Genomic DNA, 19753 nt, shown 5'->3' with positions numbered 1-19753 from the left:
CGCTGACTTGGGTGATGCATGTCATCGTATCCCAATTGCTTGGATTGATGCTCATGGCGTCAATCACTGGATTGTCTGGTCAAGACGCGATTATTTACAGACTGCCGTCATATAGCTGGAATATTGCTGAGTGCAGCATTAAACGACAAACAAAAACGAATATGTGTAGGGTCAAGAACCCTTTTAATTTCATGAGTCATTTGGAACTCTGTGTTCATGTTTCACGTCCATGTCACGTCACATCTACTCGTCTCTTTCTTCATCAACGTTAATAGCATGGTTCATATGTTAACTAGTGTCTACAGCTCTTCCATAACCACTTGTTCATTTCACATGGAGTGAAATTAACGATAGTAGATAGCCTGTCAATCTCACTGAAATTGCAAGTAATCTCTGCGTAAAATCTTTCGTAGAAGTCTGAAATCTGATTTGGTGTTAGATTTGATTGACCAAATATCTATCGTGTTACTTGTTTCTCTGAACCTCGTTGATGTTACATAATATGCATGACGTTCCGTTTTTGAAATGCATTGGAAACTTGTTGAAATATGACAAAATATCAACTTTAAGAATGACATTAATTGATCATTTGTAGAACAATTGTACTTGTTTAGTGTTAGACACAGTAACATATATCCTCCTTCATAGGTTTCTTTTCTGGACAGGTTAATATTGAAAAAGATTTAATTTTCCTAATAATCATATGTTTTGTAGTGTGGTGTATAAATGTATGAATTTTACACAGTAATTTTGAATTATGAATTGGTATTCGTCTCTGCATCAGCTTGGGCTTGGAATGATTGGTGTAATGCTAAACCCTGTTGTAATTTCAAAACTAAGCCTGTAGCAGTTATTCATTGCTTAAAATTTGAGTTGAGAGTTTTGCTGGAGGGCTGTTGAGGTGGATGTGTGTCATGTTTTTAATGTATTTGCTGTGTGTCCGCAGTTCCGACGTCAGACGAGATATCCATGACTCCAGACTCCTCCCCTGAGTAAGTGGCACTATTTTCTGTTACACTTGTGTTTTTTGTTCCTGTATGAAAGCTGCAAGACTTGTGGATTAAGGTGTTATGTTTTTATCAGTTCAAATTTGTATTAAGAAGCAAAATGTCTTTAGGAATGTATCAGATACTAGGTCAAGAGCCCGGTTCCTAAAAGCGATCTTAGCGCTAAGACTATTGTAACTCCCATTCTTTAAAATTTACTTAAGACAGTCGTTGAGCTAAGATCACTAAGACAATCATAACTCCCATACCATAACACAGACTTACAACAATCATGGCGCTAAGATCTCTAAGACAGTCGTAACTCTCATACTTAAACATAGATTTATGACAATCATAGCGCCAAGATCACTAAGACAATTGTAACTCCCATCCTTTAACATAGACTTATGACAATCATGGCCCTGAGATCACTACAACAATCGTTACTCCCATACTTTAACATAGTCTTACGACAATCTTGGCGCTAAGATAACTCCCATACTTTAACTCATGGCAATCATGGTGCTAAGATCACCAAGACACTCATTACTTCCATGCTTTAACATAGACCTATGACAATCATAAAACTAAGATCACTAAGACTAATAAAACTCCTATGCCTTAACATGGACCTATGACAATCTTCGTGCTAAGATCACTAAGACAATCGTAATTCCCATACCTTAACATAGACTTACGACAATCTTGGCGCTAAGATCACTAAGACAATCGTAACTCCAATAATACCTTAACATAGACTTATGACAATTGTGGAAAGAGACTCAGGTTGTCAGTGTTACTATATTCAGTTCTATGATGTTCTCTGGTGTTCTCTGGGGTCCTGTGATGTTCTCTGGTGTTCTCTGAGTATGTCCTTGTGTGTTGCAGACTGGCCAAGCGGTCGTGGTTCGGTGGTCTCATGGGCATGGAGCAGGAACACCACTTCATGATGGTTCGCGACAAGACCTTCAGCCAGGTCAAGGCAGACCTGGTCCACGCATTCCTATCTGTGAGTACATGGTTCAGACCAGGTTCACGCATTCCTATCTGTGAGTACATGGTTCAGACCAGGTCCATGCATTCCTATCTGTGAGTAGATGGTTCAGACCAGGTTCACGCATTCCTATCTGTGAGTACATGGTTCAGACCTGGTCCACGCATTCCCATCAGTGAGTAAATGGTTCAGACCAGGTTCACGCATTCCTATCTGTGAGTACATGGTTCAGACCTGGTCCATGTATTCCTATCTGTGAGTACATGGTTCAGACCAGGTTCACGCATTCCTATCTGTGAGTAAATGGTTCAGACCAGGTCCATGCATTCCTATCTGTGAGTAAATGGTTCAGACCAGGTCCACACATTCCTCTCTCTGAGTAAATGGTTAGGACCAGGTCCACACATTACAATCCGTGAGTGCATGGTTCAGACCAATTATGTCCAGTTATAACACACTTGTAAACCGCTAAATACAGTAACCATGAATGTTACAATGTTTACCTTTCATGAATCATGACAATGTCCTTCCTCGTTACAGACTTCAGATCTCAGCCACAGTGTGGTGTCTACGTCCACGTTCCGGGCGGAGTATCGTCGTGGCGGCAGCTCCTCCATGTTTTCCAGGAATGTCCGCTTCCAGGTTGACATCAGCCCGGCGCCCGGTGAGAGGGACAGCGCCAACGCCACCAGCTTCTGTCTCACATTCACTCTAGTCTCAGGTACGTAGAGAGACACCAGCTTCTGTCTCCAATCACTCTAGTCTCAGGTACGTAGAGAGACACCAGCTTCTGTCTCACATTCACTCTAGTCTCAGGTACGGAGAGAGACACCAGCTTCTGTCTCACATTCACTCTAGTCTCAGATACGGAGAGAGACACCAGCTTCTGTCTCACATTCACTCTAGTCTCAGGTACGTAGAGAGACACCAGCTTCTGTCTCCAATCACTCTAGTCTCAGGTACGTAGAGAGACACCAGCTTCTGTCTCACATTCACTCTAGTCTCAGGTACGGAGAGAGACACCAGCTTCTGTCTCACATTCACTCTAGTCTCAGGTACGTAGAGAGAGAGACACCAGCTTCTGTCTCACATTCACTCTAGTCTCAGGTACGGAGAGAGACACCAGCTTCTGTCTCACATTCACTCTAGTCTCAGGTACGTAGAGAGACACTAGCTTCTGTCTCACATTCACTCTAGTCTCAGGTACGGAGAGAGACACCAGCTTCTGTCTCACATTCACTCGTCTCAGGTACGTAGAGAGACACCAGCTTCTGTCTCACATTCACTCTAGTCTCAGGTACGTAGAGAGAGAGACACCAGCTTCTGTCTCACATTCACTCTAGTCTCAGGTACGTAGAGAGACACCAGCTTCTGTCTCACATTCACTCTAGTCTCAGGTACGTAGAGAGACACCAGCTTCTGTCTCACATTCACTCTAGTCTCAGGTACGGAGAGAGACACCAGCTTCTGTCTCACATTCACTCTAGTCTCAGGTACGTAGAGAGACACCAGTTAGTGTCTCACATTCATTCTAGTCTCAGGTACGTAGAGAGAGAGACACCAGCTTCTGTCTCCCATTCACTCTAGTCTCAGGTACGTAGAGAGACACCAGCTTCTGTCTCCCATTCACTCTAGTCTCAGGTACGTAGAGAGACACCAGCTTCTGTCTCACATTCACTCTAGTCACAGATACGTAGAGAGAGAGACACCAGCTTCTGTCTCACATTCACTCTAGTCTCAGTCACGGAGAGAGACACCAGCTTCTGTCTCACATTCACTCTAGTCTCAGGTACGGAGAGAGACACCAGCTTCTGTCTCACATTCACTCTAGTCTCAGGTACGTAGAGAGAGAGACACCAGCTTCTGTCTCACATTCACTCTAGTCTCAGGTACGTAGAGAGAGAGACACCAGCTTCTGTCTCCAATCACTCTAGTCTCAGGTACGTAGAGAGACACCAGCTTCTGTCTCACATTCACTCTTGTCTCAGATACGTAGAGAGAGAGACACCAGCTTCTGTTTCACATTCACTCTAGTCTCAGGTACGGAGAGAGACACCAGCTTCTGTCTCACATTCACTCTAGTCTCAGGTACGGAGAGAGACACCAACTTCTGTCTCACATTCACTCTAGTCTCAGGTACGGAGAGAGACACCAGCTTCTGTCTCACATTCACTCTAGTCTCAGGTACGTAGAGAGAGAGACACCAGCTTCTGTCTCCCATTCACTCTAGTCTCAGGTACGTAGAGAGACACCAGCTTCTGTCTCACATTCACTCTAGTCTCAGGTACGTAGAGAGACACCAGCTTCTGTCTCACATTCACTCTAGTCTCAGATACGTAGAGAGAGAGACACCAGCTTCTGTCTCCCATTCACTCTAGTCTCAGGTACGTAGAGAGACACCAGCTTCTGTCTCACATTCACTCTAGTCTCAGGTACGGAGAGAGACACCAGCTTCTGTCTCACATTCACTCTAGTCTCAGATACGTAGAGAGAGAGACACCAGCTTCTGTCTCACATTCACTCTAGTCTCAGGTACGGAGAGAGACACCAGCTTCTGTCTCACATTCACTCTAGTCTCAGGTACGGAGAGAGACACCAGCTTCTGTCTCACATTCACTCTAGTCTCAGGTACGGAGGGAGACACCAGCTTCTGTCTCACATTCACTCTAGTCTCAGGTACGTAGAGAGAGAGACACCAGCTTCTGTCTCCCATTCACTCTAGTCTCAGGTACGGAGAGAGACACCAGCTTCTGTCTCACATTCACTCTAGTCTCAGGTACGTAGAGAGACACCAGCTTCTGTCTCACATTCACTCTAGTCTCAGGTACGTAGAGAGAGAGACACCAGCTTCTGTCTCCAATTCACTCTAGTCTCAGGTACGTAGAGAGACACCAGCTTCTGTCTCACATTCACTCTAGTCTCAGGTACGTAGAGAGACACCAGCTTCTGTCTCACATTCACTCTAGTCTCAGATATGTAGAGAGAGAGACACCAGCTTCTGTCTCACATTCACTCTAGTCTCAGGTACGTAGAGAGACACCAGCTTCTGTCTCACATTCACTCTAGTCTCAGGTACGGAGAGAGACACCAGCTTCTGTCTCACATTCACTCTAGTCTCAGATACGTAGAGAGACACCAGCTTCTGTCTCACATTCACTCTAGTCTCAGATACGGAGGGAGACACCAGCTTCTGTCTCACATTCACTCTAGTCTCAGGTACGTAGAGAGAGAGACACCAGCTTCTGTCTCACATTCACTCTAGTCTCAGGTACAGAGAGAGACACCAGCTTCTGTCTCACATTCACTCTAGTCTCAGGTACGTAGAGAGACACCAGCTTCTGTCTCACATTCACTCTAGTCTCAGGTACGTAGAGAGACACCAGCTTCTGTCTCACATTCACTCTAGTCTCAGGTACGTAGACCAGCCTGCCTCTGTCTCACATTCACTCTAGTCTCAGGTACGGAGAGAGACACCAGCTTCTGTCTCACATTCACTCTAGTCTTAGGTACGTAGAGAGACACCAGCTTCTGTCTCACATTCACTCGTCTCAGGTACGTAGACCAGCCTGCCTCTGTCTCCCATTCACTCTAGTCTCAGGTACGTAGAGAGACACCAGCTTCTGTCTCACATTCACTCGTCTCAGGTACATAGAGAGACACCAGCTTCTGTCTCACATTCACTCTAGTCTCAGGTAAGTAGAGAGACACCAGCTTCTGTCTCACATTCACTCTAGTCTCAGGTACGTAGAGAGACACCAGCTTCTGTCTCACATTCACTCGTCACAGGTACGTAGAGAGACACCAGCTTCTGTCTCACATTCACTCGTCTCAGGTACGGAGAGAGACACCAGCTTCTGTCTCACATTCACTCTAGTCTTAGGTACGTAGAGAGACACCAGCTTCTGTCTCACATTCACTCTAGTCTTAGGTACGTAGAGAGACACCAGCTTCTGTCTCACATTCACTCGTCACAGGTACGTAGAGAGACACCAGCTTCTGTCTCACATTCACTCTAGTCTTAGGTACGTAGAGAGACACCAGCTTCTGTCTCACATTCACTCTAGTCTCAGGTACGTAGAGAGACACCAGCTTCTGTCTCACATTCACTCGTCACAGGTACGTAGAGAGACACCAGCTTCTGTCTCACATTCACTCGTCTCAGGTACGGAGAGAGACACCAGCTTCTGTCTCACATTCACTCTAGTCTTAGGTACGTAGAGAGACACCAGCTTCTGTCTCACATTCACTCTAGTCTTAGGTACGTAGAGAGACACCAGCTTCTGTCTCACATTCACTCGTCACAGGTACGTAGAGAGACACCAGCTTCTGTCTCACATTCACTCTAGTCTTAGGTACGTAGAGAGACACCAGCTTCTGTCTCACATTCACTCTAGTCTCAGGTACGTAGAGAGACACCAGCTTCTGTCTCACATTCACTCGTCTCAGGTACGTAGACCAGCCTGCCTCTGTCTCACATTCACTCTAGTCTCAGGTACATAAAACAGTAGGCCTGTTTCTGTCTCCAGTGTGTATAATGCAGGCCCCTAAATATTCAGCACTATTAAGTGTGTGTTTGTAATGTATGTGCAGGTCCATCCCGGCGTTTCCGACGTGTGTGCGAACACATCCAGGCGCTCATGTCAGCGCCGCGAGGGGAGAACAACCGGAAAATCAGCACAGACAGCACGGCGTCCTACTCCTCCGACCACACCCCACCCTCCTACTGTACAGCAGCCAAAGAGAACGGAGAAGAAGATGTGAGAGCCACACCCAAATCTGCTTACATGTTCTCTCCCTTGTAATTGTCAATAAGCTGGCTAAAAAAATAGCCCTTTTCATTTTTTTTAAAACTGCATGGGTTGCATAGATGCTAACAATTATGAAATAAATTCCGCCATTACAATTACTGGAATTATGTTACGATTATTCAGCGATAGAAACTAACAGTTTTAGTCCACTAGTCTTCATCATGACAACATATAGCAAAACCCTTAAAAATGGCTAATTTCTACTAGTCCTTATGACACATTATTAATTATGCAGCTTCGTAAGGACTACAGAACTAGTCCCAATTTCTGTTATTGTCCTGAAATATCACCTGTAATTTGTACTGGATATTGTCACAGAAAAAATCAAACATTTTTAGCTCACCTGACTGAAAGTCAAGTGAGCTTGTGTCATGGTCTGTGTTTCCAGCACCTGCATGTGTTTTTCATCATGTGTCCTAAACATTGGTGGGGGGGGGGGGTTTAGCCGAGTGGTTAAAGCGTTTGCTCGTCATGCCAAAGACCCGAGTTCAGACTTATTATGGCCATTGATCAGCCATTGTTCCAAATGCAATGAAATTATTTATATGTATTCACCATAATAAAGGCGTGGGTTCATTAAAACCTCAGCCAACAAGTTGTTTTTGTTGGCAGAGAATTAGCAATAGACAAACATACTAAAACAGTTTGTAACACATTTCCCAAGGAACCACATACCCCTGCTACACCTCTGTTATTACTATGAACTTACCCGTGAAGATCCGGATTATAATTGGTCTTCACCAACCCATACTAACGGGATCAGGTGGTCGGGTCATGGATGCGAATCCCAGTTTGCCCCAATTATGTTTCTAGGTTGGTCAGCTCGATGTCAGATGTGACATAACTGGAATACTGTTCAAACTGATACACTGTGATATAACTAGAATACTGTACAAGGTGGCAATAAATTTATTTCAATCCAGTAGAAATAACTGATTTCTGTATCTCAAAAACTGACGTAAACGGACTGCACCAAATGTAAAAAATAAAGGCCTTGTCATTATGTTGTTATGGATGTTTTAAAAGACTTTTTAAAATACTGTACAAACAGCATTAAGCAAAACCTACTCCATTATAATTGATTTATTTTTCTTAATTTCAATCCAGTTTCTCATTTGCAAACTCATTTTGTTTATTGTTTATTGTTTTGTTTATTTTCAGCCATTAGACAAGAGACCTCCATTACCTCCACGTAGACAATCCACAAAAGACCGCAAAGTTTTATCAGAGAATGTACAGAGAGACAAGGTTTGAGGACGGACATCTTTGTATATATACACAAGGGAACAATTGGTAATAAAAGTGATTGGCCATCCCCAACCTTGCCACCCTCTCCAAGACTGGACCAATCACAAACATTGACAGTATTCTCACCATGGCTGACCGACCAATGAAATGACTTGTAAGAAATATGCAAATTGGGCCAAACCAGAGCTGTGCCCAAAGTGAGATTGAACTTACTGAACAACTGATTTTGTATGTTTAGAGTCGAATAGGTATACCTGTAGTGGTTTATAGTGCATCAGGTCCTAAGGTGGGCACCAATATGCAATATGTCACAGCATGAAAGATGGAAGGATATTGAGTTACTGTTTTTTGGTGCTATATGTTGCTGTTAATACAAAGCGTTCTAGTGCATGTTTTTAAAAAACATAATATGTTAACTGATTTGTTTTTATTCAAATGGATCCATTTTCTGCTTTTGAACTTGAAAAAAAAGGTAACAAATTTATCTGTATATTTTAGAATTAAAAATTAAGTTGTTGCTTTTTTCTTTTATAACTGTCTTTTTTCATTTCAGTTTTAATTTTTAAAGCTTATGCGCTTTCTTGCCTGCAGAAATATGCTAATTACCAAATGTTCAGTAGGGTATTTGCAATGATTTAAGAAAGTGTCTGTTTTCATGTAACATAATGACTTGATCTTATCAGAACCACATACCATTTTTGCATTTTGACTAGTCAGAATCAGCAGGGATAGAATCTCCAAATATATTCTTGTAGATGCTGAACTTTCACATTTACAACGTTCTTGTATATTTATAATGAATTTGGGAGTGAATTAATATATTTCACATAGAAGATATTTATTTATTTATTTATTTATTCACACGATGTGCTATGTCCTCACGTTCTACAGACCAGCCTATGTTTGTGTTTTACACCATGTCGTGTGATCCTTCCTCTTTGACAAGTGTGGTATTCCAGAAACTGATGGCACAATCTGGCAGCTGGGGACTTTTACATCTTCACATTTGTTACACACATCGTGTTGATAATTTATTTCAATTTAATTTTATAAAAGAAGTCTCTTTCATTGTGAAACCCATAGTTTGTCAGTTTAGGTCATGTCAAGGGTCTTTAAGGGCCTTCTTCAGTTGATATTGCAGTCAGCTCTTTCACTCCGATATAATACTCCCTGCATATGATTCGATACCTCCTGGATCCGATTCGATACCTCCTGGATCCAAATCAATACCACCTAGATCCGAATCGATACCTACTGGATCCGAATTGATACCTCCTGGATCCAAATCAATACCACCTAGATCCGAATCAATACCTACTGGATCCGAATTGATACCTCCTGGATCTGAATCGATACCTCCTGGATCCGAGACGATACCTCCTGGATCTGAATCGATACCTCCTGGATCCAAATCGATACCTCCCTGCATAAAAACCTGACATCTCCCTATTAGGAGGCTGTGTCAGGCGAAGTTTTTAATAAACAAATCAGTGTCAAGGCTTATAAATTCTCACTAAAGTGTGTGAATCAGAATACCTGATTTCTGTATCTCAAACACTAACTTAATTGGCCAGTTCAGAATGTAAATACTAAAGTCTTTGTTGTCATGTTGTTGTGGAGATTTTATACAATCTGTCATTTCTGAGCATCACCTTGACCCAAAATGAGTACTAGATTTGTGTGGTGTTGTGTTTGCAATATGTTAAAAGTTCCCAAATTTGGGGGTTTGGAAATGAAACGAAATTGTTAAAAAGAAATTACTTCTGATTAGTGCAAGAACCTGTGCATACTTCATTTAGATTGGGTGGTCGAAGTTAACTCCAAATTTCACCTGACGTGACGTTCTATATAAGGGTTTTAGATCCTCATGCAGTAAGGTATTGTATCAAGGTTGTGAGGTTGTTATTTATGAGATTGGGTCGGAGTTACTATTCAGTATTCTTGTATTCCAGACTCCTTCCTGACTATTTCCATATGACATGCTCATGATATCAACCTCTAGTTTGATAGTCAAGGTATGGTTACTTTACAGTTGCATAATTCAGCTGTACTATTGCTAAAACAACACTCCCAAAACCACTCACTCATTCCATAAAACCTACAGATTTTAGTTCATCAAATAATAGATTACATTCTTGGATAAAAATGTTTTGATTTGGTGGGTTTTGGGGTGAAAAAAACAAAAGTGAGGTGAATAGAAAAACGATATTATCTCTTTCTTCATACCACATCTGTCAAAGAGAAGAAACTAGTCATAATATATTCTGTTTACATCTGTATCTTTTAATCCTGTGATATTTGTTTTACTCACGTCAACTGCAGGAGCAGACATCGAACCATTTGTTTCACATCCGGAGTCATTCATTGTCTGGTGTTACTTAACGTACCTAATGCTCAAACTCAAACATTGTTGTCGACTTGAGTTGAAGACACTATTTACCATTGAAATGTATGGCTTGTCTTCAGGCTGGGTGGGTGTCTTTCATCACGGGTGGAATAAACACATTTTATTACCCGGGTAGAATTTGTACTCATCACGATGGTAAACTTTTATCGAAGGAATTTACTAAGAATGAATAAGCAGCAAAGGGGTACCAGGTAGGATGAAATGGCGCCGAACAGGTAGCTTATCACATCACAGAGTCAAAATATCAGGCAAAATTCACTGACAAAGTATTCAAAGTAGATACACGGGTGAGATTGGGTAGCAGTTGTATGGGTACCCGGAAGAGATTGGTAGCAGTTGCATGGGTACCCGGAAGAGATTGGTAGTAGTTGCATGGGTACCCGGAAGAGATTGGTAGTAGTTGCATGGGTACCCGGAAGAGATTGGTAGCAGTTGCATGGGTACCCGGAAGAGATTGGTAGTAGTTACATGGGTACCCGGAAGAGATTTGTAGTAATTGCATGGGTACCCGGAAGAGATTGGTAGTAGTTACATGGGTACCAGAGAGTTGGCCCCCTTCCTAGTCCATGACTGTGATGTTTCTTATAGGGTACAGAATAAGTTGCGTGGTCATGTTCCAATTCATATGTACACTACTTAACAGAAGTTAAAGAACACCCGATGTTTTCATAAGACTATAGTAAATCTGTCATGCCATGAAAAATCGTAAGTCGTGAGTCGTAAATAAGTAATATGGCCAAGTTATGTGTTGTATACAAGAACTGCTGTCTCCAACACGACATCTGCTGGTATTTATTGGTGCAGCCTTTAGCCACTAGCCCAATGCCTTAGGCCAGTAAAATTCTGTTGGATCTAGTAAGCTCAGGTAATAATAATAATAATAATAATAATAATCAACTGAAAATGATACTGAGAAAGGAATATTTATTAAAGATTTCCGTCATGTTCGGACACTCCTCTACGCGACAGTCCAAGTCGTGCAGTAAGTACAGGCTCATACCAACAGACATCCCTCAAGCAGAGCTACCATACTCCAGTTACCTTGGTTACAGTCTCCATGGTAACTGATGCTGAGTGATTCCATGTGACAGCTGTGATAAATTAGTTATGTTATTTTCATGTACCACAAAACCCCTGTCACCAAGACAGATCAGTGACATGAAATGCTCAATTTCAAGAGAAGTACTATTTGAAAGATGAAATTTCTTTCTTTTGAAAAAAGAAATGAGATTAAATTATTATTATTTGTATCAGCCCCTGCCCCTTTAAAACCCATCCTCATGGAGTGGTTTAGGCACGCTGTTCTTACTGAGACAAAAAGTCAGACCCAGCCTTATTGATGTAGAGGAGAGCCTCTTTAAGAACACATCACAGGAGTGGACTGATTCTAGCCAGGTTATAGTCACCTTGACCTTGACAAAAGTTGAGCACCTCTTACTATATATTTCCATATAAAATAGCCATTTTTTAAATTGTATCCTGTATTAATTTTTTTTACTTACAGAAACAGGAATCGATTTTGCATGACCTGTTTTTAAACTTTACCATAGTTTTTCTACCACCCTTTTCTTCTTGGCATCATGGGAAATGACCCTGTCCTTGCGACCATCGTGAGGAACGTACCAACTTACTGCAGGTATTGGCGGCATCAAAGACATTTATCAAAGTGAGATCAATGTCACGTGTAGATATTTCCAAACATACATGGGAATTCAGAATATCTGAAAAAAAGAAGGGGTGGGGCTTATTTTTTTCTCAGGTTATATTGGAATATCTGTATGGTGTATATTTGAATACCTGTATGGTGTATATTTGAATACCTGTATGGGGTATATTTGAATACCTCCATGGGGTATATTTGAATATACCTGTATGGGGTATAGTTGAATACCTGTATGGGGTATATTTGAATACCTGTATGGGGTATATTTGAATACCTCCATGGGGTATATTTGAATACCTGTATGGGGTATATTTGAATACCTGTATGGGGTATACAGTAAACTATGTTTATAACGAACTGACGGATATATAGAACTGTTCTTTTGGTCACGTCCATTTGCCATATATTTTATCATATAAAGTTGACTGATATAACGAACATGCTCATAACGAAATAATGGACATAGTGAACTCACCTTGTGGTCTCGCGTGTACTCTGTCAACGATAATGTTTAAGTGGATAACGAACTGTTAATTCTTGAGCTGAGCGTGTAACGTGTCACCAATCTGCCTACCAAAACATCTGCGGCCAAACGCTGTTATTCAAAGCCTCAATCAACAATTGAAGGCAAGTGATTTACTTTTAAGCACTGACAACTTGTCTTCAAATTGCACCCTCAATTAACAATAGTAACACAGTGATTGAAGTGGATATATTCTGTACATGTACAGTGCACACTTTTGTTATTTATCGAGTGAGATGTCTCGTGACTTGATAAAAGATGTCTGACGGTCGAAATGCGTGTAATGAACCACGGATATAACTAAAATTAGTGGTCCCTTTGAGTTCGTTATAACCGTAGTTTACTGTATTTTAATACCGGTATGGGGTAGTATTCAATCTTGTTAAAACCATTCACTTATTGTACCTGGAAATGATGGCAACAAATTCATTTGATAAATCTAAGCATTATGGTCGTGAAGATGGGAACTGTCATTGTATGCTTTTATTGGACGATGTTTTAGCAGACCTTTATTCTGCCGGTGTAATGCACACTATAGACCCTTGTGTTGATTGTTGATTTTTACATTTTCTTCTTTTATACTTTAGTGCTGGAAACTAACACATTGTACGTCCTTGTAAAGGATTAACCATGAAGAGATATTTACATTGCATGTTCATACTTTTGTATGAAATCAGTGTTTATGTTTCCATATGAGAGGCTGTCAAAGTTTTTAATCAAAACATTTGTTTGCTATTCAAGATGTATATTGACAGGTTGTGGTTACAATCAGGTAGCCTTGCATAGATTAATCTGGAAAATAAGGCCTGTCCCAGTTTGTTTCTTAAGTATTAATTTGACATTGTAAAAAAAAACGAAAAAACAAATGCAGTTTGATTTAAGTCAACTTGCTTATTTTAACCTCTTTTTGTTTTGAGAGAGGCTGGCTAAGAAAATAATCAAGTTGCGCAAATAATAAGCGACATTTGTGAAATGATATCCAAAATTTGTTTTTATTTTCCTTTAGAAATGGTTATTACTTTATTTGCATAATCTCTAAAAATATCTCTTTCTTTTTCTCTCCTGAAATAACATTGGTCCTGTGTAATTGAATGAAAACAATGTTGCTTTACCTTTTGTGAATACTGCACATTCATGTCCATCCTGATTCATCAAGAAGATTTTTGGTTTAAATGGCTTTTATCTGGATTGGTTGTTAGGCAACAAAGAAACCCGGGGACCAAAATGTCACGGTGTGTTCTCCCCAGCAGCTATACTGACAAGAGGGCAGGGCATTTCTCTTACAAACACTTTAAGAGAAATGACTTAATGATGTCAATAGTTCAAGGTTATTGACAAATCGAGTTGTCTCGATTTTCATGTATTCTCGCTTTTAGGTTTCATTGTTTTTAGCTGATGCTGTTATCATATTTTGTACGTCTCTTGGATAGAATCAGATAAAGTTTGACTGAAATGATGTTTCATAGTGAAAATTTGTTTTAATTTCAGATAGGTTTATTGAATAGGTTTGTTATAAAATGGTGAACTGTGTGTAATATACACTGCTCACCTGTAGGATATTCTTGTAAGTGAAAAAGAAGAAATTCTAGATTGTATATGAGTTAGTTTGAGAGATTTTAAATTTATCTAGGAACTGTATCATCGGTCAGACTGGCTCAAGACCAAAACAGATACACCTTTCAAATTCACCAATAGTTCTTTATATATAGAAAGTGTACTCCTGTTTTTTATGATACCCTTTTTTATCTCAAAAATAAAGTAAAAAAATGTTTAACCGTAATTAATTGATAATCACTTCATTAATAAAGTTTATGTATTGAATTTAGCATTGAACCCTTTACTCCAAGCCAACCATTGGATTCTTGATCATGTGTTGTGACTGGTTGTGTGAGTTATCTCCCCTGAATTGTGATAGTGCAGTGGGACTAACTGGTAGATGTCGTGTGTTGTTGATACTCATGTACAGAACCTGCTCTGTGTTGTCATGGTGATGTACTGTGTGGATGGGTGAAGGAACCTGTTAGTAGGACACTGCTAGCCGAGCCGTGATACAAAGAATTATTTAGTGTTGTTATTAATGTGACGACAAAAGATTGGGGAATTTTTTTACTTATAGTGGGAGAATAAATTTTGTAAAATATATATTTAGTGTCATTTATTGTCAGTAATAAAAAAGTCTAAGTTTAATAAAAGAAATATTATGTATTTTTTAAATTTTTATTTTTTTAATTTTTTGGGGTGTGTGTCTGTTACATGGGGCACTTTTAATCCAGTTTTAATTTAATTTAAAATAAAGGCTAGCAGTGATTTTTCCAAGGTTGAAATTTTCATCTTGAGTGTGGTATGGCAGTCTGCAGCTTTTTTGTGGATGATTGTATTCCCAATGTACAAAGTTTGTATAGAATGGTCACCTGTTTGAAACCAATCATAATCTTTGTACCTCGGCCACTGATGCAAGGATCAATTTGATTGGTCCATGATGTATAGCACTTGACATGTATGTTGGTGTATGTGATTGCTTTTCTCACGAGTACTTCCAGAGAATCCTTCGATACATGATCTGTCAAAAATGTTTTTATTTAACCTCTTCCTGGTCTGTAGAAGTTGTCGGACTTGAAACAACTGCTCCCTTGATGTGCTAATGTGATGATGTACCTGGAAGTGACAACATTGTGGTAGCTTTATTGTGTTGAACATGTCAAGTGTGTTTCAAGATATACAAGTTGAGTGAACCTCAATCTCATGAAAATTGGATCTTTTATTCGTATTTGATAAATCTGTCAAGACCTTACATACTTTTGCAGGAGGGATGTAAGGTGAACATTCTAATCAGCTTAGAATCTTTGTATGTGTTTATCTCAAAAATGAATGTAAACAGACAGTTCCGAATGGAGGATAAAAAAAGTCTTTGTATTTTAAATTTTACACCATCATTTCTAATTGCTGTTGTATCTACACCTAAAGTGATAATCTGCGTAGGGTTTCTTTTGTTCAGATAGAAATCTCTAAATCAGGGAACAGAAATTTACCTAGCAAATGCTTCTTATGACATATCGTGTTGACAGAATAAAGAATGTAGTGAAGCCAAATGTTTGACAAATCTTATATTTGATTGGTTCAAAACTCAAAACAACATTCAGTTTAACTAGGCAGTCGAAAGTTCACCCGTCGTGACCTTGTATTGAAGGTGTGACACCATGAGAGGGGTATCAACTCGGTAAAAGATCGGATTTAAGTGAGATTTAATGTATGAGAGTTTTCATATTGTACCACATTTTACTTGTATGTGCCAACTTTGATGCCGATGTTGACAAACTTGACATGACGAACCAATTTCATCAAGTTAGAAAACCATAACCTTTTGACCAGTACCCAGATTAGAAAATGTTTAATCTCTTGCTCTTTAATCATTTCTACATGTTTCAAGTAAATCTTAATGTCATCACCAATTTTAAAGGAATTTAATTCTTTTATTCGTAATGCCAGATTCCTGTGCCAAGTTGGGCGGTGTTTCTCATGCCAACATAACTCCCCTTCTTGAAGGTCTCGAGGGTGTGTAAGTTGCATTTCGCCATTGTACATTGCCACAGACCAATGAGGGCAGCCATGTGTACATTTCACACCACATTCAGCCATGTCTAGTGGCTCCGTGACCAAGTTGCTCGTCAATAGCAATATGTATGTCCCGACAACCGCTATGTAGTACTAGTGCTTTGCCTGGCCAGTTTGCTGCGACCCCACTGTACAGCACCGTGCACTGAATGTACAGAGCTGTCACTCCCCCACCAGGCGGACGACGGCCTCTCCTCTCCAGCTGAAGATTGTCTTGTTTTTTAACACTGACTCAACGATATTCCAGACTTATGATAGCGGCATGTAAATAAACGAATCTGGACCAGACAATCCTGTGATTGATATTGTGAGCAATGATCCGCGCTGTCCAAGTCACCAAGCCTCACCCGATCCGTTTTGTCAACTCTGACAACCAGCTTACCTTGCTGGGGGCTTGTTTCAACCCGGAATAACAGGACTCAGAATTGTCACATGCAATTCTCCTTGGAGGGGAAAGGCAGTGGGTAGCCCATTAGGTTTAAATGTCACTCATTTAGATCAGGTTTAGCTTGTTTAAACATATTTTATTCACTCTGAAATGGATTGGGAACAAGTCATCCAAGTTAGGACTCCCTCTCCATGGTATTTACAAGGTTGTATAGTTAATCATACACAAGATAATTAGTGTTAAGATATACTGTATTCAATGTAATAAGTGCCCCGCTCTAATAAGCGCCCACGGCGATATTTGCTAATGTATTGGCTAGTGAACAATCCCAAATAGCACCCCTTCTGATAAATCAATGTGCACAAGACTTATTTATTCGTGTATAATACGCACTCGTGTGTTATATGCACCCTAAACTATGGGCAATTAAATCCTGGAAAAATATATAGTCTTATATAAACATTTCAGGCTGTCAGCAAAAACCACGAAATTTTCGATCTTTCAACCTTTTTCTTATTTTGAGAGCGCCCTGGGTGCTTATTATGTCGAATACGGTTAAAGAAAGACAAGTATTGACTATAGACTATATAGTATAGACTAGACATTGATGATGTTGATTTTCGATAATGAAAAGATAAGTTCCCAGAATATAAGTTGCTCATTGTGGAATTTTTCATAATTCTATTTATTTTTTCCCCTTTTGAGACAGTAATCTTGTAATAATGTTTCATGGCAAATTGTTGTCAGTTCTTCTTAATTCGTCAAAAATCAGTGGTGATCACTGAGGATTCCGGGTTAGCAGCCTCTGCTTGTTATGAGGGGCGGTCGGGTAGCCTAGTGGTTAAAGCGTTCGCTCGTCACGCCGAAGACCCGGGTTCGATTCCCGACATGGGTACAATGTGTGAAGCCCATTTCTGGTGTCCCCCGCCGTGATATTGCTGGAATATTGCTAAAAGCGGCGTAAAACCATACTCACTCACTCACTCACTGCTTGTTATGAAGGGCGACTACGGTAGAAGTGGTCAGGCTAGGCGACTTGCCCCGAAGGTGAAGGACATTGCTCATTATATCCACTGGTTTATCTGGTCAAGACTGGATTATATTCCGACTGCCGTCATCATATCGCTGGAACATTGCAGAGTGCAGCATTAAACTGGAAACAATCGGGGTACTGGGTAGCTTTGGGTACGATGTGTGCCGCCCACCTCTGTGTTACCAGCTGAAGGTGTGGACCAGGCGGTGGCCGCCATCCCCTGGTGGAGGTTGTACATGTTGATAGCTGTAGTCGACTCTGGTGATCAGATGTATATTTTGAAGTTCATCCCTAACAACAACACTGAAGTGCAATCTCATGGTAAATAAAATTTGTACAAATGAGCTCCTTGTGTTGTTCGTGTATCAACCACAGAGGTGAGGTTAACACCGCTTTGAACAGTGTTTCATTGATATCACGGCATGTCAGCTTAATGTGGAAGGAATCCATGAAGTGAAGCCCAAGGGAAGCAACTCTGCATGACACTAGTTTGGTTTCCTAAATTATCAGAAAATTGTGTTTGACAGTCCTAATGGTCACATAGATTATGAAATTGATGTTTTACTCTAATTTCATAAAAATACACATCAGGTTTGGATTTGCAGAAAGTAAGTATTTGACATTTTACTAAAACACCCTCTTTGGAAATGGAAAGGTTACTGAAAGTCAAGTACACCTTATCACCTGTCAGAATCACCAACACACATGACCTATACTTGCATACTTTTCGTAAGGGATTAGGTGGGTAGGCTCGCTCACTTGGTTCATGCATGTCGGCATACCCCAATTGCGTGGATCGATGCCCATGTCAATCACAGGATTGTCTGGTCCAGGCTTGATTATTTACAGGAATTAAAAATTGTCCATTTTTATGATTTAGACATGTTATACATATGACTAATATCCCATCCAATAATCTTTGTATCACAATTCTTTAAATATGCAAATGAGGTGACTCAAGAAACTCCATGCTTCTCTCTTGATAAACTACAATCTAATATTCCCAATATGAGTGAACAGAGGCAGCGAGTCTGTAGACTAAAGTACTCACGGAAATGAAAAAAAATATTTTTCGATCTCAGATAAATGCAGTTAATATACAAAATATATAAATATTCAAACAACTCAATTAGTACTAATTGGGCCTTGTCACAAATACAGCGTATCAAAGGTTTTTATGTCTTTTTACACGTAAAAGTGTAAAAATATGAACAAAACAGACTATTGTGAAACTGAGCATAACCAGGTCAATAACCTATGACACCTTGACGACAGGTGAAAACAGGTGCTTGAAACCCACATTCATGTGATTTGTCAGTGGTTAGTGATTTGTGAGTGGCATTGTGGGATAGTGAATCATTGTCAAAATATCAGAACGTAAAAGTAACATATTCCCTTCTCAAACAACTTACATGTCATTATTATTATTATGTACATAGCTGTTATTTTTATTGTTTTGATAACTTTTTTCCAGGCTAATTTGCATAATGCCTATAGCCTGTTTCTGCCATGTCAATTTGGACTTAGTTTTATTTTTTAATGTTGAAAGTGCCTACAAATTACCTCCTGTAAAGTACATTTTGTATTGAGCACTGAGATAAAACTAGCAAATCCAGACTAGTACTTTTCCAGTTGTTTTGTTATTTCGTATTTACATCTACATAATGCTTTGTGTCGATTATTAAATCCAGCAAAACAGGTTTTTTTCATTTCCGTGAGTACATGTACTTTACTACTTAAGTTTTCCTATTGATACAAATCCCCCGGCCCCCACAAATTTGAAAGAAGTCATCACTTTATGTCCAAGAGGCAAGTAATGGGATCAGGTGGTCAGACTAACCGACTTGGTTGATAAAACATATCCTAATTGCGTGGATCGATGCTCATGATGTCAATCACTGGATTGTCTGGTCCAGACTTGATTATTTACAGACTGCCGTCATGTAGCTGGAATATTGCTGAGTGCGGCGTTAGACAACAAACAAACCAACCTCCTGCAATGGCAGAAGTAGCATAGCGCCACCTGTAAGAATGGCAGAACACGAGGACATGGTGGCTGAAAACTGTTACATTTAATCATTGAAAACGGTT

The 19753-nt window shown here is 40.1% G+C and overlaps 1 protein-coding gene across 3 annotated transcripts in view; it reads left to right on the top strand.

Annotated features, from left to right (window-relative positions):
- The window catches only part of LOC124135479 (serine/threonine-protein kinase BRSK2-like), a 182421-nt gene extending 164414 nt beyond the window's left edge, over nucleotides 1-18007 (top strand). For all 3 annotated transcript variants that reach the window (XM_046500852.2, XM_046500851.2, XM_048385603.1), the window contains 5 exons: nucleotides 947-992; nucleotides 1875-1995; nucleotides 2521-2701; nucleotides 6571-6737; nucleotides 7950-18007. In XM_046500852.2, coding sequence (XP_046356808.2) covers nucleotides 947-992; nucleotides 1875-1995; nucleotides 2521-2701; nucleotides 6571-6737; nucleotides 7950-8042 — 608 coding nt within the window. In that variant the 3' untranslated portion in view covers nucleotides 8043-18007. The remainder of the gene's footprint in view (nucleotides 1-946; nucleotides 993-1874; nucleotides 1996-2520; nucleotides 2702-6570; nucleotides 6738-7949) is intronic.
- The last annotated feature ends 1746 nt before the right edge of the window (nucleotides 18008-19753 follow it).

Source organism: Haliotis rufescens, unplaced genomic scaffold, assembly GCF_023055435.1.
Source record: "Haliotis rufescens isolate VD_foot unplaced genomic scaffold, xgHalRufe1.0.p SCAF_6, whole genome shotgun sequence".
In the NCBI taxonomy this organism is placed as follows: domain Eukaryota; kingdom Metazoa; phylum Mollusca; class Gastropoda; order Lepetellida; family Haliotidae; genus Haliotis; species Haliotis rufescens.
The sequence above is the reverse complement of the archived record's forward strand: the minus strand, read 5'-3'. Positions and strand labels throughout refer to the sequence as shown.